Below are 21,674 nucleotides of genomic sequence, written 5' to 3'. Positions count from 1 at the left end.
TCATTTGTTTCCAGGTACCTTTTAATCTCTGTTTTGATTTCATTGTTGACCCAGGAGTTGCTTAGCATCATATTGTGGGTTGGAGCAATTTCTTTGGTGTTGATGTTTATTTTTATTCACTGTGGTCTGAGAAGGTGCATGGCAAAATTTCAATTATGAAATTTGTTTATGTCTGATTTATGGCCAATGATATAGTCGATCTTGGAGTACGTTCCATGTGGCGATGAATAGAATGTATATTCTGTGGTTGTTGGGTGGAGTGTTCTGTAGTTATCAATTAAGTCCATTTTTTCAAGAGTCTCATTGAGGTTCTGGATCTCCTTGCTGATTTTTTTTCTTGATGATCTGTCTAGGGTTGTGAGTGGGGTATTAAAGTCCTCTGCTGTAATAGTGTTAGAGTCAATCTCCTTTAAGTTTGACTAGCAGCTGCTTTACTAACGTTGGTGCTCCTATGTTGGGTGCATATATGTTTAGGATGGATAATTCTTGTTGACGGATTGAACCTTTTATCATTATATAGTGACCTGCTTCATCTTTTAAAATTTTTGATAGCTTAGAGGGTATTTTGTCTGAGATTAAGATTGCAACTCCAGCTTTCTTTTGTGTTCCATTCACCTGAAATTTTGCTTCTCATCTTCTTACTTTGAGTCTGTGAGTGTCCCTTCTGGTAAGATGAATCTCTTGGAGACAATATATTATTGTATCATGACATTTTATTTATTTTGCTATTCCATGTCTTTTCAGTGGTGCATTTAGTCCATTCACATTCAGGCTAATTATTGAAATGTAAGAGTTTATCCCTGTCATGAGGTTCTTATAGAGGTATTGTTGTTCCTGTTTGTTTGTTGTATTTCTTCTGATTTTTGGGTTGATTCATGTGTGTTTTCAATCTTTTCCTTGCACTCTTGTGAAGAACATTGTTGTTATTTTTTCCCTTTCTTCTGTGTTTAACACTTTCTTAAGTGTTTCTTATAGAGCTAGTCTAGAGGCAGTGTAAGTTCTTAGGGATTGAATGGGAAAGATTTTAATTCTCCCTCACTGATGAAGCTTACTTTAGCTGGGTAGGTTATTCTTGGTTGAAATTGAATATCTTTGAGAACTTTGAAGATTGGGCTCCAATTCTCCTAGCCTGAAGTGTTTCTGTAGATAAATCTACTGCTATTCTAATTGGTCTTCTCCAGTAGGTAGTCTAACCTTTATCTCTTGCTGCCTTTAGGATTTTTTCTTTTATACCTACTTTGTTTAGGTGAGTTATTATGTGTCTAGGAGTTGGTCTTCTCATTTGTTGTCTTGTAGGGGTTCTCTGAATCTCTTGCATTTGAATGGTTGCATCACTGATGAGATGAGGGACGTTTTCTTGAATAATTTCATGGAATGTTTGTTCCAGGGTGGTCTCTGTCTCTCTTTCTGCCTCAGGAAGTCCAATTACACTTAGGTTTGACCTCTTGAAGTAATCACTCATCTCTTGAAGGTTTTGTTCTGTTTTTTAAAGCTTCTTTTCTATGTTTTTACAGTTTGTGTTAATTCTATATTTTGGTCCTCAAGCTCTGAGATTCTTTCTTCTGCTTGGCTAATTCTGCTTTCCATGCTTATCAGTTTGTTATTTATTTCATTTACAGTATTCTTTTCTGGTATTATCTCAGTTGTCAACTCCTTCCTATTTTCCTCTTGTCTCTCCTCAATTGTTTTTAATCTCTCTATTAATGTCTTGATATCTGGGTTTGTAGTTTGATACCAGTCATTCTGGGGGCTCTTCATTGTTTGCATTCCAAAATCTGTTTTCTCAGTGTCTGATCTTTCAGGGGTCTTTGAGGGACCCATATTCTTCTTTTGGTTTTTCTTCGTTTGTTTAGATTTCCTCACCCACTTTTTATCCCCCTCTTCTTTAATTCTGTTTTTCAGGGATGGTGGGGTTGCTTTTGCTTCTTTTTGCTCAGTCTTCTGTGCTTCCTTATGTGAATCCTCTGACTTTGTTCACTTCTGAAGCTGGACTGTGGGTTGGGGGCAGTACTTTTTGCAGTTTTGAGATTTAGTTGAGGAGGGAGCTGTGATTCAGAATCTATCTGCAGATTCCAGTATCCACTGACAGGTATGTGGGCCCCCTGGAATCCACTTCACACTGCCTTACAATCTGTCCATGCAGTGGTGGTTTAGGTTTGCTCCCTTAGGCAACAAGTTGAAGGCTGTTTAGAGGTAGGCAGGGCAATGAAAATTTCTGCCTGGTCCTGGGTCAAAGAAAATGGCTGTGGTGGGCGGCTCCATACCAGACATGGACTCCTCTCCAGCTTTGCCGATCCTCTGTCTCCACTGTTCAGATCCAGGGCTCCAGCTGATCCATTATGGCAGGGTGATGGTGTGGGCCAGGCGCCAGGTGATGGGAATCAGCTGGATTCAGCAGGCTCTTCTCAGGTGCATTCCCTCAGGCAGCAGAGGCTTCTGTTTGTGATCTTGCAGACCACGCTCCAATCTCAGGGCGGTGGGGGCTTGAAGTTGCCCTCAGGAGGGGACTCGGGTGCATGCACCTGATTATCTCCTCAGACCGACTTTCACACTCCCACCTGCACCCACCCGCTCACTCAGAGTCTTTATGAACACTAGCCTCCACAAAGACTCTTATAGACCGACCTGTCAGTCGCCACCTTAAGCTCCGCCCTCGAGACTTATTTTCTAAGGTCAGCATTTGGTGTTGTATATTTCCCTTTCTGCACGCTTTAGTTGAGTACAAGTACACATTCTGATATGTTGTGTTTTCATTTTCATTCAGTTCATGCATTTAAAAAATTTCCTTTCCAACTTTCTCTTTGATCCTTGACTTATTTAGCAGTGTGTTGTTTAGTTTCTAGAGCAAAAAATTATCCTATGTAAAAATTATCCTGCTATGGTTCTGTTATTGATTTTCAGTTTGAGTCAATTGTGGTCAGTGAACATGCACTATATGACTTCAATTTTTTTTTTTAACTGGAGTTGTGTGTGGCCCAGGGTTGTGTGTGGATTAAATTATGTTGTTTGATGGTGTAGTTGATTTCTTCTGCATCCTTGCTTGTTTTCTTTTTAGTTATTCTATTGAGTGCTGGGGGGATGTTGAAGTCCTCAACTATTATTGAAGATTTTTCTATTTCCCTTTTAAATTATGTTTTTGCTTTATGTATTTTGCAGGTCTGTTATTTGGTGTATAATATTTAGGATTGATGTTTTCTTGATGGACTTATCTCTTTTCATTATGTAATGTCCCTCTCAATTTCTTTTTTTTTTTTTAGTTCTAGTCTCACTCTGTCACCCAGACTGGAGTGCAGTGGTGGCCGCACCTGGCCACAGCAGCCTCGACCTGCTGGGCTCTGGTGATCCTTCCGCCTCAACCTTCCAAGTAGCTGGAACTACAGGTGCACGTTACCACACCCAGCTACTTTTTTGATTTATTGTAGAGATGAGGTCTCGCCAAGTTGCCCAGGCAGGTCTCGAATCCGCGAGCTCAGGCAATTCACTCACCTCAGCCTCCCAAGGTGTGGGACTACAGGCTGAGCCACCAAGCCCGGCTTCCTGATAATTTTCTTTTTTCCTGCAGTCTACTTACCTTATAGTAATACAGCAACTTCTGCTTTCTTCTGATTAGTATTTGCATGGAATATATTTTGCTCTTCTTTTACTTTCAAATTATCCGTATTGTTATATTTGAATTGAGATTCTTGGAGACAGCACGTAATTGGCTCCTCTTTTTTGTTTTTAATCTACTAAGTCAAAGTCTTTTAACTGGTGTATTAAGTTTAATCTTTTTAAATAAATGCCCTGGTAATTTATTTTTTATTATTTTTAAATTTTAGATTTAGAGGGTACAAGTACATATTTGTTACATGGGCATATTGTGTACTGGTAGGAATTGGGCTTCAGGTGTCCCCAGTTCCCAAATAGTGAACATTGTACCCAATAGATAGCTTCTGAACCCTTGCCACCTCCTCCTTTTTAGTGTTCCCAGTATCTATTAGTTCTATCTTTGTGGCCACTTAGCTCTCACATATATGTGAGAACATTTGGTGTTTATTTTTTTGTTTCTGAATTAGTTCATTTAGGATGATGTTCTCCAGTTCCATCTATGTTGTCGCAAAGGAAATGATTTTGTTCTTTATTATGGCTGCATAGTATTTCATGGTGAATATTGAGCATAGTTTCTTTACCCAGTCAACTGTTGATTGGCACTTAGATTGGCTTTACTATTGTGAATAGTGCTGCAGTGAACATGTAAGTGCAGGTTTCTTTTTTATTTAATGATTTCTTTTCTTTTGGGTAGATACCCAGTAGTGGGATTGCTGGGTCAAATGGCAGTTCTATTTTTAGTCATTTGAGAAATGTCTGTACTGCTTTCCATAGAGGGTGAACTAGTTTACAATCCCACCAACAGCAAATGAACATTCCCTTTTCTCCACATTCATGCCATCTTATTTGACTTTTTAATGATAGCTGTTTTGACTTCTATAAGATAATATCTCATTGTGGTTTTAATTTGCATTTCCTTAATGATAAGTGATGTTGAACATTTTTTTATATATTTGTTGGCTGCCTGTATGTTTTCTTTTGAGAAGTGTCTGTTCAAATCCTTTGCCCACTTATAGATACATTGTTTTCTCACACTGAGTTCGAGTTTTTTGTTGATTCTGGTTGTTGGTCCTTTGTCTGAGGCATAATTTGCAAATACTTTCTCCCATTATGCAGATTTTTTATTCACTCTTCTGATTATTTCTTTTGCTTTGTAGAAACTTCTTAGTTTAGTTAAATCCCATTTGTCTATTTTTGTTTTTATCGTATTTGCTTTTGGGATCTTTGTCAGAAATTCCCACAAGAATTTTTCGAAGGTTTTCTTCTAGGGTTTTAACAGTTTCTGATCTTATGTTTAAGTCTTTCATTCATCTTGAGTTAATTTTTGTATATAGTGAGAGGAGGGGGTCCATTTTCATTCTTCTTCTTATAGCTAGCCAAATTTTCCAGCACCCTTTAATTGAATAGGGTGTCCTGTCCCCACTGTTTATTTTTGTCAACTTTGTGAAAAGTCAGTTGACTGTAGGTATGTAGCTTTATTTCTGAATTCTCTATTATATTTTATTGATCTATCTATTTTTGTAACAGAACCATACTGTTTTTGTTTCAATAGCCTTGCAGTATAATTTGAAGTCAAGCAATTGATGTCTCTGCATTTGTTTTTTTTCTTCTTTTTTAGTTTTGCCTTGATTATTCAGGCTCTTTTTTAGTCCCATTAAGGTTTTCTTTCCCTAGTTATGTGAAAAATAATGTTGACTTTTTGATGGAAATTGCATTGAATCTGTAGATTGCTTTGGGTAGTATTGTCATTTTAATTATTTTAATTCCTCTGATCTATGAGCATGGAATGTTTGTGTCCATTTGTTTGTGTCATCTATATCTTTCCTCAGTGTTTTATAGTTCTCCTTGTAGAGTTCCTTTTCCTTTCTGGTTAAATCCCTAGGTATTTTTTGAGTTGGCTATTATAAATGAGATTGAGTTCTTGATTTGGTTCTTGGCTTGAGTGTTATTGGTGTATAGAAATGAGACTTTACTGAGGTTGCTTAGCAGATCTAGAAGTCTCCTGGAGGAGTCTTCAGGGTTTTCTAGGTAAATAATCATGTCACCAGTGAGTAGGGATAGTTTGACTTCCTCTTTGCCAATTTGGATGCCTTTTATTTCTTTCTCTTGCCTGATTGCTCTTGATGGGACTCCCAGAACAATGTTGAATAGGATCATTTACCTTTAATGTAATTATTATGTTAGGGCCTAAGTCTGTCATTTTATGTATTGTTCTCTGTTCCTTCAGTTTTTCATTTTTCTGTTTTCCTTTTTCTGTCTTTCTGGATTACTTGAACGTTTTTTTAAAATTCCCCTTTGATTCATCTATAGTATTTTTGGATTTATCTCTTTGCATAACATTTTTTGTTTGCTCTAGGTATTATGTTATACATACTCATTATAGTTTACTAAGGTGACTTTTACAAATTTACGAATTTGAGTGAAGTTTAGAAATCTTGTCTCCTTTTATATTTTTTAGCCCCCTCTTTTCAATATAATTGTTTAAAAAATTTCCTCTACCTGCATAAAGAACCAAATTATAGCGTTATAATTTTTGCTTCAAACAGCAAGCATGAATAACCCATATTTATGTTTTCTCATTATTCTTTATTCCTCCTTGATGTTCCAAGGAGCCTTCTTTCAGAATTTCTTTTGTATATAAATTAATTTCTTTGACTTCTTTTAGGGTAGATCTGTTGGTGAAAAATTCTTAGTTCTCTTTCATCTGAGAATGTCTTGATTTCTCCACATTGCTAAAGAATATATTTGCTGGGTATGGATTTATTTTTTTCCTCGGTACATGAAAAGATGTTGATCTCCATACAGTCTGCTGAGAAATTATCATTATTGAATTGTTTTTCCCTTATAGATAATACATAATATTCTGACTGCTTTTAAGAGTTTTCTTTATCTGGAGGATTAAAAAATTTGACTATGAAGTATTTTGGCATGGTTTAATTAACTTGGGGTTCACTCAGCTTCTTGAATTTGTAGGTTTATATCTTTTGTCAAATACCTTTTCTCTTTTTTTCTTTCTTTCTTTTTCTTTTTTTTTTTTTTAACAGGTGGGTCTCACTATGTTGCCCAGGCTGGGCTTGAACTCCTGGCATCAATTTGTGCCTCTGCCTCCTGAGTAGCTAGGACTACAGGGATGAGCTGTCACACACAGCTTACATACATTTTCAGTTCCACTCTCTTTCCTTGCTTTTTCTGGAATCCTGAAGACATTGATATTATATCTCTTGCTCACGAGTCCTTGAGTCTGTTCATTTTTTTTCATTTTCTCCGAGTTGTTCATTTAGATTAAGTTCTATTCTCTGTCTTCAAGTTTGATGATTATTTGCTTTGTCCTATTCTTTGTTAATTCCATTCAGTTTTTAAATTTTACTTATAAAATTTTCAATTCTAAAATTTTCATTAGTCCTTTATATTTTGTTTCTTTGCTGAGACTTTTTTTTCATTTGTTCAAGCGTATTTGTTATTGCTTGTTAACATACTTCTATGATGATGGCTTCAATATCCTTATCAGATAATTCAGATATCTCTGTCGTCTCCATATTGGCATTTTAAAATAGCCTTTTCTCATTCAAGATGAGATATTCCTGGTTCATTATATGACAAATAATTTTCAATTGAAATGTAGACATTTTGATTATTATGTTATGAGTCTCTGGGTCTTATTTAAATTTTGTGTTTCAGAAGGTCTTTTTAGATGCTACATTGACAGGATAAGATATGTGCTGCTTCCCCAGGCTGGAGAGGAATTGCAATAGCAGGGTTTTTAATATGCCTTTATAAACACCTCAGGGGTGAGCAGGTGCTCCTCATTACTTCTGGGAGTAGTGGGAGTTCAAGCTCTGCCTAGTCTCTGCTGATACTAGCCTGGCTGTGGGGTGAGGGGAGTCCTTTGTAACTTTGTCAGTGGTCTCCACTGACACTGCAGTTGGAGGAGGGGGAGTGACCTTATTTCTGCTCAGAGGTGGTTGAAGTTGTGCCTCTCCATCAAGTCTTCCCTGATGCCACCCTAGCATCTGTCACAGCCTAATAAAGGCAAAACACTAAGCTCTCCACTTGGCCTTTGCAGGGAGAGGTGGAGGTGGGCCACACTGTTTTCTGTGGTGTTGGACTGGAATCTACCATTCATTGTCAAAAGTTTTTTGTCTTTATTAGGCTGTTTCTTTCCTGACTCTTTGACTAGAAAGAGCAGGCTTTTCTTAGGTTCTTGTTTTGTCTGCACCCACTGGAATTTCTGCCTTGCTAGCTTCTCTAGTTCCCAGTCTAGAAAAGATGAGACAAAAAGAAGACCCAGGGAACTCACTGCTGGTTTATTCATAGGTCTTCAGATCCCTAGCTAGTCTTCCTTTTCCTCTCTCTCTTTCAGAGTCATCCTATGTTTGTTTTATATACAATGTCCAGGATTTTTAGCTGTACCTAGCATTTAATAGGAAAAATAGGGAAAAGTATATCTACTTCAGCTTTCCTGAAATGGATGTTTGGCCTAAAATATTTCACATTTAAATCAGATTTTAGCGAGTTACAGAACTTCAGGTTAATAGTAAGATACAGTTGTAATGCATCCAAATAACTATTACTCAGTGATGAAAGTGGCAACTTCTCTGTGTCTAATCTTGCATAAGTAGACAGGATGGTGTGGTAGATAAGTATTTCTTAAGGTGGAATTTGTATATCAATTAAACATTGACATTTGCTTCTTTTTACCTCGTTAATGTACAGTTGCTATGGGAGAGGACAGGAAGGGAATCATACAAAATAGGAAAGGCAGTTTTAAGTTAGATGTCAAGAATTCATCAATTGGAAGAAAAGAGAAGATGGCATTCCTTTGGGGTATTGCTTTTTTATATGAATTTGAAGTGATTGAATAGACCTAATTCACTCTGCCCTCAACTTTGGGAGTTTGTCAGGCTAGGGTTTCTCCAAGGAATATAGGTTTATTCTACTATATGCTTCAATCTAGAACCTTTGAGTTAAATTTAAGTAGTAGTTTCTTTCTTTCACTTTCTTTTTTTTTATTTTTTGATTCATGGTCTCACTCTGTTGCCTAGGCTGAAGCATAGTAGCATGATCCTGGCTCACCACAGCCTCAGCCTCTTGGTCTCAGGCGATTCTTCCACATCAGCCCACCATGCTTGGCTAATTTTTAAGTCATTTCTTGAGTAGACTTTTTCTACTGGATTTTCATTTGTGACCAACCCAACTTTCCTGGCATCTTTTGGAAAAGAGAACAAATGAAACTGAATCTCAGCTCATGAGGCTCACTCATTTGAAACAAGCACTTTAGTTCAGACTTTCCCTCTACTCTAGGCCAGAGAGCACAGTCACTGTGTTCTGCATATGAATTGGTTCTTGGAGGTATAAGAATTAGGGCTCTCTGTGCCAAAAATCTTGTAAAAAATTAAGAGAATCATGGAATCTTACAAATTGATAAGATTTTAAAATTGCTTATCTTCCTACTGTTCCAAAATGGAACAGACTAGAAGCGACTTTATGAAAGAGAACATATGCTGGGGGTTGAAGAGAGGAGAGAAACAAAGAAATGAGAATGAATTAAGTATGGCCATGAAGCCTTGAATAAACTAGCTCATGTCCATGAGTGTGGTGTTATATTAGAAGCTTCGGGAGCAGTGAGGAATAAAGTGTACTCCCACATTTTCATAACAGCCTTTTTATAATTTGAGCACAACTGTCGTTATTTCACTAATTCTATTTTTATACATCCAAATTAAACATCTATAGATGATCCTTTTTCAGTCCTGGTTAGTTTCGGCCCAGGTTTGCACTCACTAGCATGTTGATAACACTTCTAAGAATTACTGGGAATCCCAGATAATTCTTCTAAGGATTAATGGGAACCTAGAATAGATATACTATTCCAAGGGGTGGCTGACAGGGTCATAGAATTCCTCTTATCCATGTTCACCACCTGGAACACAAATCAAAATGAGTCCTGTCTCCTGGACTCTTGTCCCTGTGCTACTCTGCAAATCTCCATCTCAGTGATTCTCCTATTTTGCCCTTCCTTCTACATTTTTCCCTTGGGTTTCCTCACTACAAGGAATTGAATCCCCTTACATCTTTACCATGTACACCAAAAGCCTCAGTCTCTCCTCTCTTGCATTTATTGAAACCTTTTCCATGAGAGCAACGATTTTCCATTAGATCCTCTTTTCCTCAGGCCCTACTTAACCAAGGACATGGGGACAGTGGGCAGAAAGCTCCTCTTAATTTGCTTTAAACTACTTTACTGCTTTTCAGATTAGACCACTTTTCCTTTGAAGCAGATGCAATCTCCTTTTATCCCTGGTTATTGTCTTCTGTGGCTCCACGAACACTGATGATTTTGACATTGACTCACTGTCAGTTTCACCATACTTCCTACTACCATCCAGGGAACCTCAAACTCCAAGAGGAAGGCCAGTCCCCAGTCCTGGCCCACTAGTTCCTTGGCTTTAATTGCACTGACTGCTACTTCTTCTCCATCAACGCACTCCTATTGCCACTTCCTGGAATTTATCATCAGAAATACTCTCCCTCTAGCATCTTATCCTAGCTTGAAATCATTTGTTTGTTTGCTCATTCATTCATTAATTCTTCCAGCAAATATTTATTGGATACCTTCTATGTACTAGGTGCCGGAGAGACAGTAAACCAGACAGATTTGTTTCCTACCCTCATGGAGTTTACTAAACAATATACTGTATAAGAAAATGTAGGAATATGAATTTTCAGGTTGTAACAAAAACTATAAGGGAAGTAGACAAGGTGCTGAAAATGATGGGAACTTAGGTATTATTCGTAGAACACAGATTTGATTCTGTACTTACTGATGATCAAGGTAAAGAGAGAAACCTAACCAATACGCAATTCACAGGGTCCCTAAGATGAAAACAAACCAGTTCTTTGAAAACAAAGCCATGGCTTTCCTTGGAGTTTGAGAAGAACTGAAAGACAGCGTTCTCCAATAGCATTCCCGTGGTACCTGGCACCCATCAGGCCCTCAGTGCATGTTTGTTGAATTAATATGCATGATAATACAGTGCTATCAAACACATATTTCATGCTAACTCTATGTTGCATTATTCTAAGCTCTTTACATATTAGTTTCTGTTATCATCCCCATTTTGCAGTTGAGAAAACTGAGACACACCTAGGTTAAATGACTGCCCCAGGTTCCAAAGGAACAGGATGAGTAGCTCCTGTCATATAACTATTTCTTTGAACACAGTTGCATACTAACTATGGAGTTTTGTTCAAATTACTATTATTATTATTTTTTTGAGTTGGAGTCTCACTCTGTCACCCAGGGTGGAGGGCAGTGGCACGCTCCCGGCCACCGCAGCCTCAACCTGCTGGGCTCCGGCGATCCTTCCGCCTCAGCCATCCAAGTAGCTGGAACTACAGGCGTGCGCTACCACACCCGGCTAATTTTGGATTTATTGTAGAGATGAGGTCTCGCCAAGTTGCCCATGCGGGTCTCTAACCCGTGGGCTCAGGCAATCCACTCACCTCAGCCTCCCAAGGCGCAGGATTACAGGCTGAGCCACCGAGCCCAGCTCAAATTATTTTTAACTCATTAACTTTATGAGAATAACCAGCAACAACAACCACCTCATAGATTGCTGAGAGAATTAAAAGGAGACCACATTTACCCACAGTCTGTTGTCCTGAACTCTTGTGGCCAAATGTGTGGGGTTGGAAAAACTCACTTTAAAAAAGGGTAGTAAGGTGTGCATAATGCACATCATATAACCCCTCCATGGGGTGTGAGTCAGTGCCCTACGATCAACACATAGATACTTCTGTGGTGAAACACGAATATTCACACCGAGTGAGAGAAAGATCACAATAGACTAGCATCGGTTCAGATAAAAACCTGGAAACAAGTTAAGTCCAGTGGGGAGGAAAGTCAATTTTCAAAGTTTTTTGGATTTCAGAATTAGAGCAAAAGTATTTTAGGCTTATACATTCTGTAATGGTCATTGACCTTGAGATTTTGATACTTAAAGCCACTTTAAGATCTCATTGGCGAGCGTTATGTTTTAAGTAATTTTGGATCCTTCAAGGTGAATGAAATTTTTTCCCTTTTGATTTCTCTAAATATTGGTTTCCTTACTTGTAACACAAGGCTAATTGAGCCTACCTTGCAAGGTGGTTGTGAGGTTTAAAAATAATTTATATAAAAGAACCTGAGACAAAACAGACCTTCATAACTGGTGGTTGTTATTGGCATTATTGGGTATTAAAATTAGTTAAAAGATTTGAGAGTTTACTTCTGTCATGTGAAATCAGGAGTAAGTGGGAAACAAGATCAGGATGCATATGGAAGATGTGGTTTACCACATCTTTACATGTTAATGATGGATGAGTGTTTCCTGAGACATTGTTGTAGAGTTGCTGACCCAATAGCAGTAACCATGCGTCAGGTGGTGGGAGGTGGACGGAGTGAGGTATTTAGTGTGTGCAAGGGACCTCTGCATGGATGCAGGGCATATATTGGACTATGGCGGTGACAAACTCCAGGGATCTGCTCAAAGTTCTTGTAATAATGCTGTCAATGCATCAAATCATAGAGTGTGGGGTACTTCTGTGGAACTCAACACAGCATGCTGACATCTCTAGGAGTTGGTGGTTACCTCTGGTCCTGAACCAGGTTATGTTCAGGTGATTGCTATGCTTTTACATCTTGTGCCCTTCCAACTTCTTTAGTGTAGGCATCATGGACAGGAATATGCTGAATATTGACTCTCTTAGGTAAAGGAGACCCTTGTACTTAATGGCATTGGCAGCACGGTCCAGTTGAACTTTCTGGAATAATAGAAATGGTCAGTATCTGAGCTGTCCAGTGAGGGAGCCACAAGACACATGGAACTGTTGAACACTTGAAATATGGCTAGTGTGATTGGGTAACTGAATTATTAATTTTAATTAAATAAATAAATTTAAATAATTGCAAATATAGATAACCACAAGTGACTAGTGGGAGTCTTATTGTACAGCACAGTCTTAGGATATTTGCTTAATTCCTTTGTTTATTCCTCACTGTTTTATTTATTATTGTTGTTGCGCCCAGAGCAATAATAGTGAATTGCTCCTGTTGTAGAGACATGGGATAGTCATCTCATATAGCTCTCGATAGACATCTTGTTGCATCTTATCTGTTGCTTATGACCATGTTGTGAAAATATGATCATTATATCACTATAACCTACTCAGTGCTGTAGCTTGTCTGCATATAAGCATATAATTGATGTTGTTATTGTTCTTAGCAAGGGTGCTGAAAAGACTGAGGAATTTGTGAGTGAGAGCTCCTCAGAGAGTGAGGAAGATGAAGAGCTGCCTGATCATCGTCAGGAAGCAAATGCAGATTTACCATCAGAATATTGGCAAATTCAGAAGCTCGTGAAATACTTGAAGGTAAGAAAGACGTTTTGTACTGTGTTTACAATGTTCATTTTAATTACTTCCCCCCAAATGTATACTCTGCTTCCAAGTTTCTGACCCGTTTCTTTCAAACAAGGCAAGTAAGCATTCCTGTTGTTATGTACATGTCCTCAGGGGAAAGTCTTATTACCTTGAGGATGCAAGATTAGTCCTCATGGAGCAGCCAGGCTGCCCGGGACCAGCCCTCTGTCCTGGCTGGGGAGTGGGCCTGGGCACAACAGACACTCATTATTGTGACTTGCCTCCATTTTATGATACACAGTATGGTATCATAGAAAGAGCACGGATTTTTGAAACTGGAATTAGGTTAAATCTGGGTTGTATTGTTTACTAACAGTGTAGCCGTTGAAAAGTTATGGTTTTGAGCCTTAATTTTTTTCAGATCCTGGAATGAAATTAACATATCTGTACTGTGGGATTATTTCAAGGTTTGAGAAAACACATTTGAAACATGTGGCATGGTATATGATAAGTTGTAGGTGCTTATAATATGTATTCCCTTTCTCTCTGATAACATGTATGAGAATATTTTACATGCGAACTGGCCCATATAATGTATTTAAGTAACTGAATTAGGGGGAGGGTAAGGAAAAGGACCTGCCCAGTTAATATTCATTTCTGATATCAGACAGCAGATATGGATGATGTCTAAGCCTTGTCTGAAGTTGAAATCCAGAAGTTCTTAGGAAAAAAGCATTTTGACTTGCCTCATATTTTCTTCTTGCCCTGCCATGTCTTTGGTCAAGTTGATCAAGGGCATTTTCCCAGTGGTTTTACATATTTAAAGATAGTTTCGTGATTCTTAGATTTTAAAGACTACTTTTCCATGCTTGTGAGGTGACCTCAAGGCAGCATGTAAAATAGCCTGGATGCATGTTTTTGTCAATTAGGTGAATACCTTTGCATAGGCACAGTTCTGTAGGCATAGGAGAGCTGACTAAGCTTTTCCTGCAAGTAAAACATACTCCCTTCCTCTAAGGGGCATGGCCTCCATTGGAATTCCTAGCATTTTTCAGGGGAAAAAATGTTTTCCCAAATCCCAAGAAAAATTAAAGAAATTAGGAAATGAGAAAAAGTATGTGATCTAATTCTTGTTTGCAAGTAAAAGTGTAATGATCATCATAGAGACATCAGTGGTTTGAAGAACTCTGCTGACATTATGGAAAAGGTGAGCAAGAAATGCAGAGTCAGAGATGAAGGTGGGCATTGCAGGCTGCAGAACAGGAATAAGGAGGAGGAAGTGGTTGTGGTCTCAGCAGCCAGCCTCGCTTATGGCTGTGGCCATGCTATGGATGTGTGTCTGCTGCTAATGGTGAGTCATTCTTGCAAAAACAAATATTAATATGTTTACATATTTGTATATAAATATTAATATGTTTATATATTTGTATATAAATATTAATATGTTTATATATTTGTATATACTTTATACAAATACTCTTAGTGGTGTTCCAAGAAGTAAGACATTTTGGAAGCAAGGTAAGTCTTTAAATTCAAAATTGGGACCTGGAATTATAATTTCAACCTGTGATTTGTGTAGGCTTGTCTAGCTTGCTAGATCTGAATGTCACATTATTTGGATATACCCAATACTATTTGCTGGTGTTTTCAGTGTTTGAATATTTGCTATATTGCATGCTACATTATGTATGAAATATATTGCAATTTGTTATTTGTAATTCAACAGAAGAAATGCAAATAGAAGAAAATGGGAATGTGTTTTGTGGAACAATTTATAATGAAACCAGAAACTGATTAGAAACTGAATTAACAAAAATAATGGAGATTTCAATGCCCAAACCAAAATCAGGGCGAGCAAATAAAATATTATTTTATTTATACCTGACTTTAGAATCTATTTCAAAACTATATTAATCAAAACAGCATAGTACTAGCATAAAACCAGACACAGTGACCAATGAAACAAGAAAGAGAACCCAGAAATAAATTCATGCATTTAAGGTTAATTGCTTTTTGACAAAGATGCCAAGAACACACAGTGGAGAAAGTACAATCCTCCAAAAAATGGTGTTAAGAAAATGGAGTATCCATATGCAAAAGAATGAAATTGGACACTGGTTTCACACCATATACAAATCTACTCAAAATGGATTAAAGACTTCAACTTAGGACCTGAAACTGTACAACGAATAGAAGAAAACATAGGGAAATTGCTACAGGAAATTGACCTGGGCAAAGATTTCTTGGATATGGCCCCAAAAGCATAGGCAAGAAGAGCAAAAATAAACAAATAGAATTGAAACTCAAAAGCTTCTGAATAGCAAAGGAAACAATAGAGTAAAGAGACAACCCCATGAACTGGGAGAAAGTATCTGCAAACCATACATCAGATAAGGGACTGATATTAAAAATATATAAGGAACTCAAACAAATCAATAGCAAGGAAACAAAGAGCCCGACTTAAAAATGGGCAAGGGACTGTAATACACATTTTCTAAAAAAAAAAAAAAAAGACATACAAATAGCCAACAGGTACATGAGAAAATGGTGATTATCACTAATCATCAGGAAAATGTAAATGAAAACCACACAGAGATATATTGCTTCACAGCTGGTAGAATGGCTATAATCAAAAAATTTAAAGATGTAAATAAAATGTGAGGAACAAATACAGAATAACTTATGATTTCACAAACTTCTGAGAATTCCTAGGAATTCTGATTTCATATTCCTGAACATTGAAGGCTACTATGTTGGGAACTTGGGAACTTGGAACACTGGCGTGGAACATGGGCTAAACTCGGGCCACATGCTTCTCCCTGCATATCCCCTTGATAGGCATCTTTGTGCACCAGAATACACAGTAGCCTCGTCCAGATGTGGAACATTCAGGACACCTTCAGTAACATGCCTCTGCTCCTTTACTGGACCACGGAGCCACCCATGATCACCTCTCCTCAATTCCCACAAAGCACGTCATCTCGGAGGAGCCCGGCAACAGAGAATGTGGCCATCTGCCTCTCTCTGGGTTGAGTAGCTCAGGTTGGACGAGGCCTCTGGTGCTTGGACATGACCTTTTGAAAGATGGATTAGAAGAGCCTTTAATGCTTTCCTGAAGAGTCCTGGTTCATTATCTTTATTTCATTAGCAAAAGGAATCAGAGAGTCAAAGAGGCAAAAAGAAGATGGGCTGGGAGGCAGAATAACTGAATAGTTAGAAACATGATTAGACATCCACCAAGTTGGAAATTTGTCACTTCCTAACTCAGTGGCCTTTGGTGAGCCAACTACTCCTCTAAGCTTCAGTTTCTTCACTGGTGAAGATAGAAAAATAAAAGTTCTCATATGTTAGGATTATTATGAAGGTTAAATGAAATATAACACATGAAAAGTGCTTAGTACAAGGTACTCAATAACTGTTAGCGACAATTATTTCTACTACTCATTATTATTATTACAGAAAATGTGTGGCATGGGGTCTCACTGACTTGCACAGGTGGCCCTCAATTTTTGCTTTCAATTCTCTAGCAACCTATAAAAGCAGGGAAATACGATAAGTTAATACGGCAAGGGAAAGACTTTCACCATCCTAAAACAAAAATAATCCCGTTGCCAATGAGTATAACTGAGCCTAATGCTAAGAGCCAAAAGAATTTTCTCTCTTAGGATTTAACAGGGCAGGCACGGAGTGAGGGAGTGTGCAGCCTTGATACTATTCTCCCAGTGAACATGGCAAAGAGAGTTTCTCCTAATAGCCTAATTATTGGATAACTGTCTTGAGCTTCTCAACTATTTAGGATAAGTCCATGTAGTATTAGGCCAAAAGGAGATGCACTATTTCTGTCCCAGAACAGCTAAGGAAAACATTTATTGATGAAGTGCTACTTAAGCTTGCACAAGTTATTCATCAATAAATCATGTGCAAATGTGATACTTTTGGCCAGACAGTAAATTGCTTGGAATTCTTATAGTTCCCACAGGTAAATATTCTTAACATAGCCAATAAAAGAAAAAATATATCTACAAATGATTTCAAGGTTTACAGATAAATGGTTTATATGGAGACACAAAAGGATGTTAAAAGTCTATGAAATGCAAAATTGAATGTCTCTAGGTAATCTCAAAATAAGCACAACTGACATTTTAATTTATAAAATTATATCTTAAATGTAGACTTAAGCTTGCAGAGAAATGTTAATGTTGACCTGACTTTCTATTTACCATTTTCCAAGTAGAGCAGTGTCTGCGAATGTTGGAAAAAAATTGATGAACTCATTAATGCCCAAACAGGTCAATGAACTATAGCTTATTATTCATCCAGAGCTATGAGCTCAGATCTTGGCACATAAGTAAATGGAGTTTGCATTTAATTATCTGGCTTTGACATATGTTCATTTCACCTTTCAAGTTTTATATGTATATGTTCTTTGCATCTGGATTTTTAGAAGTTAATTTTTAAATTAATGAATATATGGCATTTTCACTCACCAGCCATCCAATTTCTTTTCTCCCCCATAACTGATAGTGCTGTACCCTAATTCTAAATGAAGCATTAACTCCCTTTTTAGCTACCTTGCTGATAAGCACTTAAGTTCTGCCTTCTGCGTTCCAATGGCTTAGGTTGTCTGTCTTGATAGCTGCTCCTTGGGTAGAAAGTCCATATCACATTCACTGCTGTATCTTGCAAGGTATCTTGCTGATGAGTGCAAGCTTGCCTCTCCTCTCTGCCCAACTGGTGCAAAGGGCAGAGGACGAAGCTCCTGAGGGTGAGGCTTTGCTGTTGAGATGATGCTGGGTGGGGTGCAGTGTTTTGAACCTATGAAGGTTCTTTGATTTGGTCACAGAAAAACATTTCAGAGTGAGTCCCATGTATAATTTAGTTTATTAGAAAGAGAGGCATGTTCAAGAATGAGCCTGGGTCTCTTGAGAGAGGGCACGTTTGGCTACAAGACAAGAAGCTTTATATACTTTTACAACCATGATTAAGCAAACCTTGAGCTAAGAATGGTGGGCTGCAACTATCTGGTCATGAGTTTTGATGACCATCTCTCTACCTTTTAGGTCAAAAGGACCTTGTAAACAATTAAAGATACTTCCTAACTAGATTTGGACTTTTCTTAGAACATCATGTCTGCATTTTGAGTAATTCTCAACTGTTTCTGTGATTTACGGCACTGGTAGATCCACATTTCAGCCCACAAGGTGGTCAGGTCTAGTGCTCGGTCAGTTGGATTAAGGGCATATACTGATAAGAAAGATGTTTGAATGCATACCTCTTTTAATTTAAACTGCCTAAAAGGAGCTTACCGCGCTCGGTGGCTCAGCCTGTAATCCTGCACTTTGGGAGGCCGAGGTGAGTTAATTGCCTGAGCCCGCAGGTTTGAGACCCGCCTGGGCAACTTGGCGAGACCTCATCTCTACAATAAATCAAAAAAATTAGCCAGGCATGGTAGCGTGTGCCTGAAGTTCCAGCTACTTGGAAGGCTGAGGCGGAAGGATGGCTGGAGCCCAGCAGGTCAAGGCTGCGGTGGCCGGGAGTGGTCACGGCACTCCAGTCTGGGCAACAGAGTGAGACTCCAACTCAAAAAATAAAACAAAATAAAATAAAAGGAGCTTACCTATCTGTGTCTAATCGGCACTGAATAACCTGCCTCACTTTCAGTCCCTTGAGAGCAGTTTTGCCTGTTTCAGAGGCTTTCCTTCTGCTATTGACATTTTTTCTACTTTTCTTGTGCTCCCCTCTCCTCCACTCTCTGCTCCCTTTCTCCTTGTAGATTTTTATATCATTTATTGTTGCATTTACTAGCTTTATATGGATGTTATTTTCTCCCCTGAGCAGGATTGCTTTAAAATCTTGCAAAGAAAGTATTTTGCTTTTGATCAGTTCCAGCTATTGGAGGTGGTGGTTTGTTGGTATCTGTGCACTTCACTAATTCTATGCGTCTCTCTAAAAATGCAGGAAGTTTTGCTCATTTCTAATTAAGCTATGCGGAGAGCCCTTTTGTGAAATAGGAGGAGAGTTGTACGGTATTTTGTTTGTGTGTTTAGAAGTAGATTATTAGTCACATATTATAATATAAATTAATACAAAAGGGTGCTCTTCAGTAAAGGGGGTAAAATGTTGGAAGGTTGTAATATAAGTAGATCTGCATTTTGTACACATTTGTGTAACTGTCCTTAAGCTGAAGAATGAATTTCTGAACCCAAGGCTGAAAGCCTATTCAAGTCCATTTTTATGTGGGTTGGCTATGGAATTTAATACTGCAGGATCAGTAAACCCAAGAGAAAAAATGAGACTAGAATAATGCCAAGAACATGGTAGGTCAGCTTTAGGTAATTTGGAGGGATCTCAGAGACTGGGTCTAGAATCACACTTTCTCTCCCCTGTAGGCATTTCTTAGGGCAGTCACTGAAGCTGAGATGTCTATACCTTCCTGGGCACCAGCTCTAGACTTAGTGAGGCTAATATTAGCAAGCAGGGTTGGAGATGTCTGTCTTGACTCTGAAGTACTCCATTCAACTGGTCTTATTCCTGAGTACTTGCTGTTGTGTAGAGGAGCCTCAGGCTGATTTCCTAGGACTGTTTCTCCAAGAGCACCTCCTCCCTGCAGAGGCCTGTTTCTGGGATTCTGGCCAGCAACCAACGGGGAGAGTGGGGAGAGGATGATGAAAGCATTGGTTTAGGAAGGTGAGCCCAGCAGCAGGAGGTGTGTGGAGTGAATCTGAGTGGGAGGGGCAGGAGGCCAGTGATAAGGGGGTTGCTTGTATAGAGAGATCTGGCATCACCACATTAATCCCCTTGCCTCCCCCCCACCACGACAGGTGGGTGAGGGGTAGCCTAGTTTGTATATTCTATACGATCAGATCCATAAAAACACTGGTGTTGGTTTCTCTTTGCATGTGAGCTAGAAAACTTGTTCCTTCTTTTATATTTGCAAATTCAGAATTTTCAGGCCTTGAAGTGTGAAGATGACTGGTGGTTTCTCCAGCTTAGCAGGGACCAACACTCTACTCCAGAGTGACACCTGAGAGACCTTCCCATCAGAAACGCTGCCAGGCTGCATGTTCCTGAGACACCCAGGGTTCTCTTCCTGCTATGGGTTGGGTTTCTACTCTGGAGGGGGTGATTCTTGGCAAGGATATTTTTCAGATTTGGAAGCCTTTGTTAAAGACTGCCTTTGTGGAGCTTATTTTCTTATTAATCTTACATGATCTGATTAAACACAACACAACACAACACACACACACACACACACACACACACAAATCTTAATTGGTTAAAGAGTTTTTCTAAGTTGTAATTGGGAGTTGTATGATTTTTCATTGCAGGAAATTGTTGTATTTTTCAATCAATTACAGTTAATTAAATTCCTTTCCCATTACTTGGGTTTTGGGTATTGAGTGGCAGGTAGTTTGATCCTAATTTCATTGGTGGAAAAGCTGAGAAATACTTTGCTCCAGGCCACACAGAAGGCAGCTGCGGGCAAGACCAAGTCCAGGTTCCCACTGTCAAGAAATTCAGGACCCGGGAGACTTGCAGAGCTTGGTGTTGTACTTTCCTGTCTCCCTCTTATTAGTATTTCATCATTCAAGTAAAAGACTAAACAGGGATCACTTCTTATAAAAGAACTCAATATTCATGTGTGAAAGGCAGTGTTAGAGCGAGCTCTTCTGCAAGAATTTTACTGAAAGAGATTGAGACATGGTGCAGAGTGATTCTTGTTAGAGTTCTTTGAAATGGAAAACAATGGTCACTATTGATGCACCCAAATCAACTCCAGTAGTTAGAAAGGAAAACTAGTATCACTTTCTTGGAAATGGTCTTTATATTAATACTTGTATTGCTGCATTGATGTGGACTGATTTTTTTTTTTACCAAGAGTCTCAGTGACAAAATAACTAGGAGGACTTTTCTGACTTGAAAAATATTACCAGTTAAAAATAATAAGATATTTAAATTCCATTAGCTAACAAAATTTCCACTCAGTTAGAGCCTGCATTTATGTCTTCATAAATATTGTGGTATAAGAAGTGAAAGCATGTTAAGTATTTGGATTACTTGAAATGTGTTACTTGTATGTTTATTTTGCCTGCAAAAGAATTCATTCCCTTTTATTTTCTTTACAAAGAAGATGGTAGAAGCAATGGAGAGGTACCTCATCTCCAAAGGAGAATCTGTTCACAGTAAAAACTTTTTAAAGTTTTTGACCTTTAAATCCTCCATGCCTCTTGGCTATCATAAATACGTGTGGAGAAAAAGCAGAGTCAAGATAATTACAAGTCTGATAATACAGTGCTGCTGACTCATAACAGCTTATACTACCACTAGCTAGCATACTACCATATCAACCTAACTATTGAAAGATGACCATGTTAGAAATCTCAAAGGAGATCCCTTAAACTTTAAGTTAATCATTCATTTATTCATATGTGTGTTTATTATTCATGAATGCATTCTATGAGCTAGCACAGCTACAGCATTATTATATACTATAAATACCTGTCTAGTTTTTCATAAGATTTTGAATGGGAAAAATTGTGATAACTAAGGTAGTTTTTTTTTTGAGTTGGAGTCTTACTCTGTCACCCAGGCTGGAGTGCAGTGGCCTCTCCCGGCCACCACAGCCTCAACCTGCTGGGCTCCGGTGATCCTTCCGCCTCAGCCCTCCGAGTAGCTGGAATTACAGG

At 38.4% G+C, this 21,674-nt stretch overlaps 1 protein-coding gene across 1 annotated transcript in view; it reads left to right on the top strand.

Annotated features, from left to right (window-relative positions):
• Positions 1-21,674, top strand: part of ARMC4 (armadillo repeat containing 4) — a 177,899-nt gene that overhangs the window by 29,490 nt on the left and 126,735 nt on the right. The window contains exon 10 of the mRNA XM_021716171.1: positions 12,852-12,999. Coding sequence (XP_021571846.1) covers positions 12,852-12,999 — 148 coding nt within the window. The remainder of the gene's footprint in view (positions 1-12,851; positions 13,000-21,674) is intronic.

This window comes from Carlito syrichta, unplaced genomic scaffold (assembly GCF_000164805.1).
Source record: "Carlito syrichta isolate Samal-C Ts95f unplaced genomic scaffold, Tarsius_syrichta-2.0.1 Scaffold308231, whole genome shotgun sequence".
NCBI classification, from domain to species: Eukaryota; Metazoa; Chordata; class Mammalia; order Primates; family Tarsiidae; genus Carlito; species Carlito syrichta.
The sequence above is the reverse complement of the archived record's forward strand: the minus strand, read 5'-3'. Positions and strand labels throughout refer to the sequence as shown.